The sequence below is a fragment of the Dermacentor silvarum genome, chromosome 6 (assembly GCF_013339745.2).
Source record: "Dermacentor silvarum isolate Dsil-2018 chromosome 6, BIME_Dsil_1.4, whole genome shotgun sequence".
NCBI lineage: Eukaryota > Metazoa > Arthropoda > Arachnida > Ixodida > Ixodidae > Dermacentor > Dermacentor silvarum.
In genome coordinates, this window is record NC_051159.1 from 27,579,893 (window position 1) to 27,593,207 (window position 13,315).

At 49.0% G+C, this 13,315-nt stretch overlaps 1 protein-coding gene across 1 annotated transcript in view; it reads left to right on the forward strand.

Annotated features, from left to right (window-relative positions):
- The window catches only part of LOC119455342 (nuclear factor related to kappa-B-binding protein-like), a 199,004-nt gene that overhangs the window by 11,204 nt on the left and 174,485 nt on the right, over positions 1–13,315 (forward strand). The window contains 1 exon segment of the mRNA XM_049668974.1: positions 13,184–13,251. Coding sequence (XP_049524931.1) covers positions 13,184–13,251 — 68 coding nt within the window.

Sequence of the window (13,315 nt, forward strand, 5' to 3'; positions counted from 1 at the left end):
CGAGGTCGGCAGAAAACCAGATGGGATGATGAAGTTAGGAAATTTGCAGGCGCAAGTTGGAATACGCTAACGCAAGACAGGGGTAATTGGAGATAGCAGGGAGAGGCCTTCGTCCTGCAGTGGACATAAAATATAGGCTGATAATGATGATGATGTAGTCCGAGTAATCGTAGTCCGAATAATCGAGCTTGTTTGAATTGCTGGTGTTGAAATAATCGGTCGACGCCAGTTGTGAATCGGCCAGTTTCTGAACAGAGGCTTCAACTTTATGAGGAAAAACAGACCATTGAAAAGTACCTGGTGTCGTCTAAAGCCATGACTGAGCGTTATGAGGGGCTCATCAAGGCAGGCCAGGCTTAGTAAAGCATTGATGAAATTGAGTCTGGCCAGGTGTTTCTCACTGATGCTAGAGCCTTGCTGAAAACATGACGAAGTGTCAGCTGTCAATGAAAAAATTATGCGATGTAAAAGGCAACATCTGAGCAGCTTCACTCAACTTGAAATAAACTAATTACAGCACACTGTGTGAATAGGTTTGTTGTCTTCATTTAAATTAAAGGGAAACTCATGTATTTAGAGGCAGAGCAACATTGTTTTACAGCAAGCAAATGCTTTCTGGAATAACGCTTGTCAATTTTAAGTGCTTGAAATAGCTTAGGACGTGTCCAGCAGCTGGCATTTATTAGCTCCAAAGTGCTCTGAAATCTGTATCTGGATGCTCCAAACTACTCCAAAATTATGATTTTGCTGCTCCAAAAATTGCTCAAAATCTCAGTTCATCAATGGCACCACTGATGTCATGATTTCTTCGGAGTTGAGGCAGGCTTTTCGAAGAATCTTGTGAAGCGGTGTCTTTACAGTTCTTACAAGCCGCTCCTACCATCCACCCCACCATGGAGCATTTGGCATAATAAATTTCCATTTGATGCCTTTACTGCTCAGCTGTCCAGCGACATCATCTTATAACAGCATTCTGAAAAGCTTTTGCAGAGCCCTTGACGTTTTCTTGAAGGCCCTCGCATTGTCAGAATAGTTGACACCTGGGGAAGGCCTCGTCGGGCACAAAAGCGACACAATGACATCGAGAATGATTCAGATGTCATACTGGACACAAGTTCTAAGTGGGTCGCTCTTGAAGCTTGTGGGGAATGAGGGAGGTGCCGGCGCCATTGCGCGGGCTTCACCTGTTCTGCCGTCCCTCGCCTTTCCCCGTCCGGTCCCAACTGGTTCTAGCAGTGGGGCTCCACTCGCGGTGGTTTGCGGTGAGGGCGGGGCGCTGACGTCACTGCGCGGCCGTGCGTCGGCTGCTAGTTACTGAGCGTGGCTCTCTTATCTCCGGGACCAGCGCAGGGTGCATACATGCTTTCCTCTCGTCCGCTGACACCTTTGTGACTAGGACTTGAGCTCGCGCACAGTTCCTTTGCCTGTGCGGGGAGCGCGTACTTTGTGATGATCCTTTCTTTCCTGAAGCTAAGCCGACAAGCGGGGCCTAGTGCTCGCGCTAGGTCGTACCACGCCGAGCCGCACTTGCCGAAAGCCAAAGCCGAAGGAGATGGTCCAAGCTCTCGCGAGTTGACCCATTGGTTATCACCAGAGCAAGTAGCATAGCCGCTGGGACTTTTCCTAGTGGCGTGTCCCAGCTTGAGACTGTGCTCGTGCAGCGACGTGCTATAGGCGCCCGTTTCTGTATTTTCGCCCTCGGTGCGGGACCCCTTTGGTTCCCCGCCGCGTGGGCGTTTATGCAGTGTTGGTGCCGACGGATTCAATAAACGGTTTCCGTCAACTCAGGGCGTTACTGTTTTTGCGTGTGTCGCTCGGTAGCCCTTTGCGGCCTGAGCTTGCACGCAGCGGTGCTGGAGGTGACGGCTCACGCGGCCTTGTGGCTCGCTAAGCTCGAACCCGCGGTGGTCGGTCTCCTGTGAGACAGTAAGAACCCACAAGCTGCACACGTGAATAGAGGAATGTAGTTCTTTGTCTCTCCTAACGGTGTCCTTATGAAGAGAGGTCCCACGAAGTCCACTCCAACCATTTCAAACGCATGTGCTTGTGTTACCCGATGCTTTGCGAGAGGAGCTACTGGAGCGTTGCCTGGTAGAACGTTTGCACAAGTAAGATTCCCTGATTGCTTTCTTCACCAGGCTTCGTGCTTTGCAAATCCAGAAGCGCTCTCTCAACTGCGTCGGCGTATCTTGCATACCTTCCTGAGGTACTTTGCAGTGGGCTTTGATTGGTTTAGCCTTGAAAAGTGGTGTCTGCTCGCCAGTATAATCGGATGCTTGACACCTTCTGGAGCTTCCATCCGCATATTTAGGCCACCAACCCGAAGTAACCTATCTTTGTCCTGGAACGGGTTGAGTCCTGCGATGGGTGATGTTCTGGCGATAGAACTCCTTTCTGAGATAGCTTTCATCTCTGCGTTGAAAAAGACATCTTGTACCTGTCGAATCCAGTATTGTTCGGCTCTCGTTAGCTCCTGTGCTGTGAGGGGACCAGTTTCTTTAGCGCTGCCATTATGTCTGCAGCAACTGACGAACCTCAGCACCCATGCTGTAACGCTTAGCAGCTTATCCAGTCTGCTCCATTACAATTAGCAGAAGCGTGGTATCAGTGGTAAGTGAAAACCGAACGGCGATATTTTCACAATAGACGGCTTCTTCCTTGTCGGCTGTTTGTAGTGGTTGTGATGTGCACATGTGATCAGGTTCCTGAAGCCAGTGAGGCCCATGCCAACACAAGATACTTGTAGATACCTGGTCAACAGATACGCCTCGTGTCAACAGGTCGGCAGGATTCTCAGTACGAGGACAATACTTCCAAGCGGCAGGCTCGGCTTGTTCGTGGATTTCAGTGACTCTGTTGCGAACGAACTGTTTCCATTTCTGTGCATTGCCCCTAAGCTACGATAATGTTATTGTCGAATCCGTCCGCATAGTGTAGCCTAGCTGGAAGTCCATAAGTGTGCTTGATACGAAGCTTATCTACCTTGCACCAATCAATGCGCCCAAAAGTTCTAGATGAGGCAAAATTACCGTCTTGATTGGAGCAACGCGTGACTTTGCAATGAGTAACTAGGGTCGTCTTGCTCGATCAGACACGACGTAGGCGACTGCGCCATTTGTGAACGGACTTGCATAGCAAAAAACATGCATTTCTAGCATGTGGGGCAGTTTCTCTTTGCCGCTGCAGATTTAACGCAGTACCCTTATTGATTGCAACTTTGTCAACTGGCTCACCCAGTCCTGCCATTCTCTTCGTAAATCTATGGGCAGACACTGATCCCAGTCAATTCCACGGGTCCAGATCTTTTGAAACAATATTTGTTCAGACACCGTATACGGCACGATGAATCCCATCGGATCTGGATCGTATACTCTTGATTCTACTTGTAAAACGAACCTTTTCGTGTCTGTCTTTGCTTTAAGAAAATCAAGAACACTGGCCACCGAGAAGCTGATTTCATCGCTCTGGGGACTCCACACAATGCCCAGTACTTTAACTGAGGCTTCACGAAGTACAACCATCTCTTGGCTGGTTGAGCGGTGCTTGCTTTCCAACATGCTCATAAGCTCACTAGAGTGTGTCGTTCATTTGCGAAGATTCATTCCTGCCAAGAGCATGAGCTGTTGCGCCTCTCTACAAAACTGGGCAACTTCGTCATCCGTATCAGCTCCTGTCACTAAATCGTCGACGTAAAATGACTTGGCCAAGGTCTTGGCGGTGGAAGACATACTTGGTGGCGCTCTTTTTACATGGTCAAGAATGGTTGCCGCCCGCAGAAATGGGCTTCATGTTGCTCCAAAAGGTCATCCTCCATTTCGGCGTGTCCTTATGCAGAAACTGAGCAACGTCGCCTTCTTTGAACCACAGAAATCGAAAGGCATCTCCGTCTTCTTCTTGAATCGACATCTGAAGGAAAGTCTTCTCGATATCTGCCATTATGGCGATGGGGTGCGTCCTAGAGCGTAGTAATATTATGACGAAGTCCTGGTATAAGTTGTCGCCCTTTTCCAAGCACTCGTTAAGCTACTTGCATCCCCGTGCTCATGACGACGCGTCGAACACAACTCGTACCTTTGTTCTCAGCGCTTGTTCGCGGATAACTTCTTTATGTGGCATGTAATAAACCCTCGCCGGATTTTGAGGTAGGTGTTTTACAACTTCCACATGATCGGCTAGTAGATAGTCACGAATTGTAGCGTTGTAAGTCTGTAGGAGAACCCTCCTTGCTGGACAAGCGACTCAAAAGCTTCTTTAGTCTGGTAATGATGACTTCCTTGTTATCAATTAGCTCAAACCTGGTTTTCCAAGGCAATGACACTTCGTATCTGCCACCTCATAGCTCTATCGTTTTCTCGAAGTTCTGCCTAGTTGAGCTCATCTTAATTTCCTGGTTCGCATTATCGGATATACCGATACTCTTCAGTTCCCAAAATGAACGGATTAGCTTATCATCAACCTCTACGTGTGTCTTCAACATGCATACCATGACTCGTGAGTTGACTGCCTTTGACGACGAGGGCTCGGTGCTCCCTTGAAAGGTCCATCCGAACTTTGAGTTCATAGCGATTAGTGATTCCTCGTTTTCAGGTCTGGAGCGTTCACCTGTCATCACCGCCCACATCTGGTCCGAGCCAATCAGCACACTTATTCCGTTTTCTCTTTCAATGGACGGGTGGATCAGTTCATCGGCGATATTGTGTCCAGTTTTCTTGAACGATGTGACGAACGAAGAAGTCATTGTGCTGGCTGATATGTCTTGGCAAATGGGGGGGGTATCCCAATGGCTCTCAATGCAACTTCCATGTCGGAATGCTGATTCGGAGGTGAAGCTCGACGATGCAAAGTCTTTTTGGTGTGCAACTGCTGACACTGGCGAAAGTGTTTATTACTATGGTAGCAAAGTCAAGACACCTCAATTTCAAACACCTCGAAAGAGCTTCTGTTACGAACGTGCGTTCACTTCCTCCGTCGAACAAGCCTCCGATGTAACGGCATGAATAATCAGTCGCTGCCCATGCTCGGAAAGTTTGTAGGAGCACGCACGTCAAAAGTGTCACCCCTTTGGTTGCTCTTTGTTGTAGCTGCACATACAGTCGTACTGCTGCCTTTCACGTCTTCATGGGCCTTTTGGTTTATCTTATCTGGGTCGCAAATACTGGACGGCATGATGACTCTGCAGCCGGAGCACGCAATTCTCCGTCTACAGTCCCTTGCACGGTGGCCTTTACTGGTGCATCGAAAGCACTGCATGTCTGCGAAGAGAAGTTTCTTCTTCTCTGACAGCGGTAGGTCTGTACGGCAGGACTCCGTCAAATGCTGCGTTGACTTGCAGAAAGTGCAGCTCGTATCCAGAGGGGTTTTTGAAGCTTGGCTATGAAGCACTGATGACATTGGGATTGCACTGTCAAAACGGCAGCTCTTATTGTCTCTAGGATGAGCCGCCTTGTCATATCCTTCTTGCTCCCTGAATTTACTCTTTTCTAGGCTTTCCAGTTCAATAGAGACTAACTGAAGCAGATGCTGTAGCTCCGTGGCATGCTGAACGTTGTCATTGGCGGAACTTGCAGCCTGTGTAGTGCAAGATCTGTGATACATTACGACGACGTCATGTGGCAATACCCAGAGCAGAACGTCGCATAGCATCGATGAGAAAGATGACTTGCTCACGCTAAGCGCCTCCAGTCCCCGCATGGTAATGAGCACCTGGTCGTACAACTTACGAAGTTTTGTCACTTCATTAGAAGAACGCACAGGATTGAGCCTTCGAAGCCCTGAGAAATACTCCTGCTCCAATCACTTCTTGTCGCTGAAATGTCTTTTCAGCATGTCCAACGCGTCCGCGTAACATGCTTCCGTGGTAGGCAGCCCCGCTCCCAGAACTCATTCTACTTGCACAGATTACTGGCGAAAGCATTAATTACTAGCTTCGGCAACTTGACTCCTAACCTTCCAGAATGTCCCATGGCCGCCGGCATGTCACGAACATCGACAGGTGATGACAATGAATTGGTTTCGACTGCTGGCGGCGTTTGCTCTGAAGCTCGGCCAAGATGCGGGTCGCGTGGTCCTCATGTTCAGTCACGGTAGCGTAATCCGCCTCAAATGCCTCGTCACTTATGTGGCTTTTTAGCTCATCATTAATCTTCTTCAGTTCATCGTTATTGTTTTTGAGACGCGAGATTGAGCCACCATTGTCGGCTCACCTTTTCGGCTCATCCTCACGCTTTCACTCGCACATACAGTATACGGCGCGCGGCGATGTTATCGCCCCTCGACTTTGTTGGAACATCACGGCGACAGCGACGCCAGGAAATGCGCCTGGAGTGTCCATATAATTGCTATCGTAGCTAAACTGATCGGAACAGTTTTTCATTAGTTTACCAGCCCAGGGTTGATTGTGGCTCTCTCAGTCTGCGGCGACATTTGGTGACCCAGAAGCAGTGTTGTAAAGAACGGCGTTCCTTTTGGGAGGAATGGAGGAACGCCACCGTTCCATTAAGGGTCGGTAGTACTGTAATGGTAACTCATTACGTTTATGAGGGAACAGTGTTCCTTCTGTAAACGTTCCACGGCATTGAACAGACGCACGCACGTACGCAGCATATCACGCAGGGCGGATGGGCGACCACGTGAGGCGCAGAGAACTACCGCTTGCCTGTCACGTGACTGTGGGGCATTTTTTTGTGAGTTCTCTGTTGTATTTTTTATTACTAGACTTCAATATTGCCACATGACACTCCCTCCTGTAGTTTCTTTCCTCCATGCGGGCCTGCCACAGAGGAACCATGACGTCAGGATCGAAGCGCCACTCGAGGGACTTCTCGGTTGATGGAAAGTTTCCAGTCTTCACGTCCTTACGGGCACCAAACCCTTCCAGCCGAGGCACAGGATGAGCTGTCGCGATACATGCTAGTACCAGTTGACTACCCACTGTCGCAGATGATGAAGATGAAGAACTTCGAGGGATTGAACCAACTTTTCCTCAAATACAACATAGCAGTACCCTCAAGCGCTTTGGTGGAATGGTTTGTCAACATTGCCACCGAAGTGCTGACGAAAAAATCACCAGCCCTTCCCCTGTCCAGAAAATGGGCCTAAGCGAAGCTTGTGGCAAGACCACGCTGTTGCAGTCGTTCTGCTTCGTTTGCCCTAAACTCAGGGTCGGCGGCTCTTCGCTGACGTTAGGACTCAACATCGCGCTTCCGCAACTCGGGGTCTGCGGCTCTGCGCTGACGTTTCGCCTGGGCTTTGGAAGCCCTCTCGCTAAAATCGGCGCGTCGATGACGAGCACTTTCCCGAGCCAGTTCGTGGCGCCATCGCTCAAACGCAGCCTGCTCCTCGGCGGAACGCACCACGTGCTGCCCTCCCATCCAGACGCCGAAACTGATCTGAGGCAAGGGAAGCCCAGTGGAGCGCACGCCATGCCCCCCTTTCTTTTCCCTCCCCGTGACACACCAAACTAACCTGATTGGTGGAGTGCGTCATATGATCTGGTGCCCCACGCAGCTTTCCTCGCACCAGTTCTGCTCTGGAAGCGAAGCTGAAATGTGTGGCCCCGGTATGAGCCCCACGTGATTTCTGATGACAAAGTCATTTGCAACCTTCGGTTTGCAGATGACATTGTCCTATTCAGCAACAATGGAGACGAATTACAACAAATGATTGAGGACCTTAATCGAGAAAGTGACAGAATTGGGTTGAAGATGAATATGCAGAAGACAAAGATAATGTTCAATAGCCTGGCAAGTGAACAAGAATTCAGGATCGCCAGTCAGCATCTAGAGTCTGTAAAGGAATACGTTTATCTAGGTCAATTAATCACAGGGGACCCTGATCATGAGAAAGAAATTTACAGAAGAATAAAATTGGGTTGGAGTGCATACGTCAGGCATTGCCAAATTCTGACCGGGAGCTTACCACTGTCGTTGAAAAGAAAAGTGTACAATCATTGCATTCTACCGGTGCTAACATAGGGGGCAGAAACTTGGAGGTTAACAAAGAAGCTCGAGAACAAGTTAAGGACCGCACAAAGAGCGATGGAACGAAAAATCTTAGGAGTAACGTTAAGAGACAGGAAGAGAGCGTTATGGATCAGAGAACAAACGGGGATAGACAATATTCTAGTTGACATTAAGCGGAAGAAATGGAGCTGGGCAGGCCATGTAATGCGTAGGATGGATAACCGGTGGACCATTAGGGCTACAGAATGGATACCAAGAGAAGGGAAGCGCAGTCGAGGACGGCAGAAAACCAGGTGGGATGATGAAGTTAGGAAATTCGCAGGCGCAAATTGGAATACGCTAGCGCAAGACAGGGGTAATTGGAGATCGCAGGGAGAGGCCTTCGTCCTGCAGTGGACATAAATATATGCTGATGATGATGATGATTTCTTTCTCTCTTTCTTTCCTTATTTCTTTCTCTCTTTCTTTCTTCCTTTTTTTTCTTCCTTCCTTCCTTCCTTTCTTTCTTGTCCCTGGCTCATACGCGCATATCAATTGCAGGTATGCGCCACACGTGATTTTATTATTGTTAGTCATGACGTAACTGACGAGCATGTGATGTTATTGATGTCATGACCTATTAGTCACGTTAGTAATACATTCGTACCCTTCCATGCCAATTTTGGTATATAGTATATACCAAGGGAACGAGACGAGAGTTTTCGACATGTTTTCGATATGGTTTTAGCGGGACACCACAACCACCACCACCGCCAACATTTGTGAGGCAATACAGGCTTCGCTTGAAAAACGGGTTCGTCTATCAGGCACCAACATCGAGTTGCCACTCTTGGGAAAGGTATTCCGGACATTTCTTTTTCCCACTCATACTGCAATAATAAATTAGCATTTATTAAACGCCTATGTATTGTTTCTTTCGATGTGGTTTCCTGTGCAAGAAATTTAATTATATTAGTGCATGTGAGTAACTTTCTATTTGCACATCTGAAGCGCAGTTTTCTGACTTCGCATTTGAAGACCGAAGTGGAATGTGCCATATGTGTTGCACTTGTAATAGACGAGCACCAAAGTTGCAGTTAGACATGCCTGGAGTATGTCCGGTGCTCCCTGAAAAAATCCTTATAGGAGCGTTCCTTTGGATTCTTTTTATCTCCAGATAATCTGCGGCCTGCGATGTTCAAGTTCGTATAATACACATAGTTCGATGTGAGTTTTATATTGCTTATTTTATTTCGCCTCCGGATTTTCCGACACTATATTTTAATTAAAGAATCGTAAAATGTAACATTAATGTAACGACACGTTCCAATGTTCGAAGTGTAACTGGAACGCGTTCCTTTCGCATTAAAGGAACTTGTAACGGGAACTCGTTTCAATATTGGGAAAGAACGAGGAACGAGCTTTCGTTCCTGTTTTAGAGGAACGTGTACAACACTGCCCAGAAGTTACGTTACAGCGTCGATTGGACCGCATAATTTGAGAACATTTTCCGCTATCGTCATGAGCGTAGGCACGGGAATATATACAGTGGAATACGAATCTCACGGGGTCACGAAAAAAATTCGTATTAGCCAAAATTCGTATCATTGAAACACAATTAAAACTAGCTAAATTAAAGAGTCGAGAGGTGAAATCACTCAGGCACACGTACGTAAAAAGCATTTACAGTACAGACCACTTATAACGTAACCGTTTATAGTGCAGAACTGGCTACAACGCTGCCTTTTCCGACTCCCGTTTACCCTCCCATAGTACTCCATGTAATATACGCATGCCGCTTACAGTGCAGCCGCGTGAGACGAAATTGCGGCTTCCGCGGGAAAATCTCGCCGACAAGGGCGGTAGCGATCACGATGTGCGCCCACCGATGGGAGAGGAGATCAACGAGGGCGATGTGGAGGAGGAGCATGAGACGTGGAGCCAATTTAGGAGCATTGGTGGAGCACGAGTCCAAGGGCAATAAAGTCGTCATCGCGCGTCGTATGTGCGAGCGAAAGCGCGGGGGACGCGCGCCTTCATGGACAGCGAACGCACAGCGGAGAGCAAACGTGACTTCCGTTGCGTTTGCTCTCCGCTGGGAGGAAGGGGGGTCGACGCTGTGCTGCGGCGCCAAATGCTTGCAACCGAGCGCAAGGGTAACTGGCGACGCAATCTCCCCACGCGAAAGGAGCAAAGCGGGAAGGTAGCGCGGGAGGGAGGGAGTGGGGGGGTGGCTCCTACTCTGCCAACAAATGCGTTCTTGTACTTTGCGCCTGTGCCGGCTGTCGGTTGTCGTGCGCACCTTATCTTGAAAGCGATCTCCACACGGCTTTGACCTTTGTATGCGCTGTGCTTACGCCGCTCAGTTTCCGTTGAAGCGATAGACCGCACAAACCTTTGCTTGCTGCAGCGGCCGCGCTTGGGCTTCCTGCGGCGGCCGCGCGTGGGAAAGCGGAAGCGCGGCCGTCGCAGCGAGCGAAGAGACAAGAAGAAAAGCACAAAGGCAACAAAAGCGCCACCGCTTCAAACTCCTGTGGCTTCCGCACTGTCCAGCGCCGCTCCGCGCCTCCGCACCAAAAGAGAAAGGGAAAACGTGCGTGACTGCGCGCTGTTCTCTTTCGCGGCCGTCGGTGGGGCGGCGTTTATTCATATCAACCGACGCGGGTCGAAAATCGATTCCTAACAACCGTTCTCTAGCATGTTGCAAAGTAATGGGGCTCGGCCGGGACCGCAGAAAAATTCGTATCATCCGGAAATTCGTATTAGCCGTGATCGTATCATCGTGATTCTACTGTAGTTTGATAGTTGTACAACCGATCTTCCCGGCTTTACAGGAAAGCATGGGCCGAGCCGCCGCTCAACCCACTCTTCCATACTCTAGTACGCTATAGCTACAATGTGCGCTTCTACTACTAGCTTCCGGTTGACCGGTTTATTCTGTGTCTCGTGGTGATTTCAAAGTGCGCTGCCGTATTCCATTATTCCACCAAAATTCAGATTGGTCTGCTCCAAACTGCTTCAATATGAAATTTTATCTGCTCCAAAATGAAATTTAGTCTGCTCCAAGCTGCTCCAAAATGCTATTTTGTCTGCTCCAAACTGCTCCAAAACGCATTTTGACCTGCTCCAGAAATTGCGCCAAAATTACTTTGGACAGTCCCACCCCTGCCTCTGATAAAAGTGGGTGCGCGCTGCCCCTTGCAACACCGCGGCACAATGTTGTGCCACCATCTCTCCATTGCTTTCATCGTCTTTACTGATTACTGCTCGCTCGCTCGACTGTGGCTGGGTGTGGCCCTCTTGCTCCGCACCCGGAGACTGGCGTGTCTCCGCTGGCATGGGCACTTCTGCAAAACGCTTCAAGCACCCGTTCTGTTCTCTTGGTAACCTCCACTGCTGATGTCTATCAAAATACCCGACTTGGCGAGAAAGTCTTGACCTAAAATAACAGGCACTGACAGCAGTAGCGCACCCAGGATCCCTGCCAGGAGGGGGGGGGTTGAACTTTTGTGTGTGGGGGGGGGGGGCAAAATTGCGGAGATGATGCAACACCTCGTCACCAAATAAAGCGCTTACCCCAGTATCCAATAATGCAGCAAACTTCTTTCGGGCTATCGTTAGCTCGATGAACGGCATCGAGCTGCCTGCTCAGTCAGTGAAACAGGGACCACGCGCGCGAAAAGTTTGGTGTCTGAAAGCCCTGTAGCTTGCTGATAATACTGCAGATGGTCAAGGTACTTGTTTGTACTAGTGTGATCGTGGTACCCACTATAGGTAGGCATGTCTACCTTAATTCGTGGTCGCTCGCTCTGCGGCGGGGCCTGCATTGTGTTTTGCAGGGCGCCGGCTAAGCTCTGCATGATTTGCAGTGCGTTCTGCAGCCTTATTTCGCTCGACGGAATACTACCGCCCGAAGGTTCGGATGCATCCGCAGCTCGCGTCGAACTGTTTAGTGGCATATGTGCCTCTGTGTCCGGGGTGCGAAGCGGCGAGACGCTCGGTGTGTTACGCGTACTTTCAGGTCTAATCCCTGACAATGTGGCATTTCCGCGATCCTGACTGTTCCGCTTGAAACACTCAAAATCAAAGCTACCGGCTTGTTCGGAAGCTGCCGCTGCGTTAGCACTAGGTCTCTGATTATGTGCCGCTACATCCGTCAACATGAACAAATCTGAAAAGTCAGACAAGCCCGTCACCATAGTTCGCTGGAACTTCAGTAGTCCTAGCTCCAACAAACAGAAAAAGACTCGCCGTGTTGCCGAATTCGAACCACGTTGGTAGCACCAAATGTGGAGTTACGCTCCCCAACCCGTAGCGCGTGCAATCGCAGCTACGTAGGGTCCGGGCGAATAAGGCATTGAGCGAGTCAACTCAACGACATTTATTGCTGCGGGCAATAAAGTACACTTGCAGAGGGAAGTCCACTCTGTATAATACACGCAATCGAGGTCCAGGTAAAATCCGTTCCGGCAGGTTAGAGGTAGGGATGCCAGAGAAAGCGGGTCTCTCCCAGTCGCGCGCTTTTATATCTTTTTACCTTTTCATGAGGAGAATGTCCTCCTCGCCCGTCTGATACCTCCCCTCTTCCCGCGAGGGTACGCGCGTCGTGAGAGGCGGGCGAGAACCGGGAGAGGGCAAAGTGCCTCTCTCTCGTGAAGACTTCGTATGAAAGTAGCTTGGCTGTTCTGGGTACTGTACAGCTCAGTATAGAATTCTTCCGCTGCTTTTACTATATCATCGAAATTGCTGATGATATTACCGTTTACCTTTCAGTGCATACATTTTGTCTTATCCTATGCCAAGTTTTCTTCTCACTGATTTCATGCTGTGTCCATATTTTACTGCTTCCTCAATCTTGTCCACGTTATAATTTTCGGATATCCCTTACTTTCTTCTTGTTGATCAGTTTCGACATTATACATGCATGAATGTATACATGCAAATACACAAAATGCACATTTGCATTTCAGGACACCACAGCACATTCTTGACTTCATGGTTATTGCATCACACTAACACAAGCATTGTAGCATATGAAACACCAGAACATGGTAACATTGTCTATCTGCAGTAAAAGAAAAGCAGCCATTGTGCACGTGGTGGTGTTGGTTGCATTACTTTAGATGTTTAGCACTGTGGCCTGCAGGCTTTGCTTGATGCTGTGTTCTGCTATGTTGCTGCTGATGAGAATGTTCCCACCCAATTTAAGTACTCAGTAGTGCACTGCTCTCGTCTCGATGCAGGAGGCTGTTCAGCGGGTGCAACTTCAAGTTTGGCAATCCCATCCACTGCTTCTTCCTGCGGCTGAGGGGTGAGTCACTTTCATGGCTCAACTTTATGGCATGGTCTATAGCCCAGAGCATAGAACAGCGCTG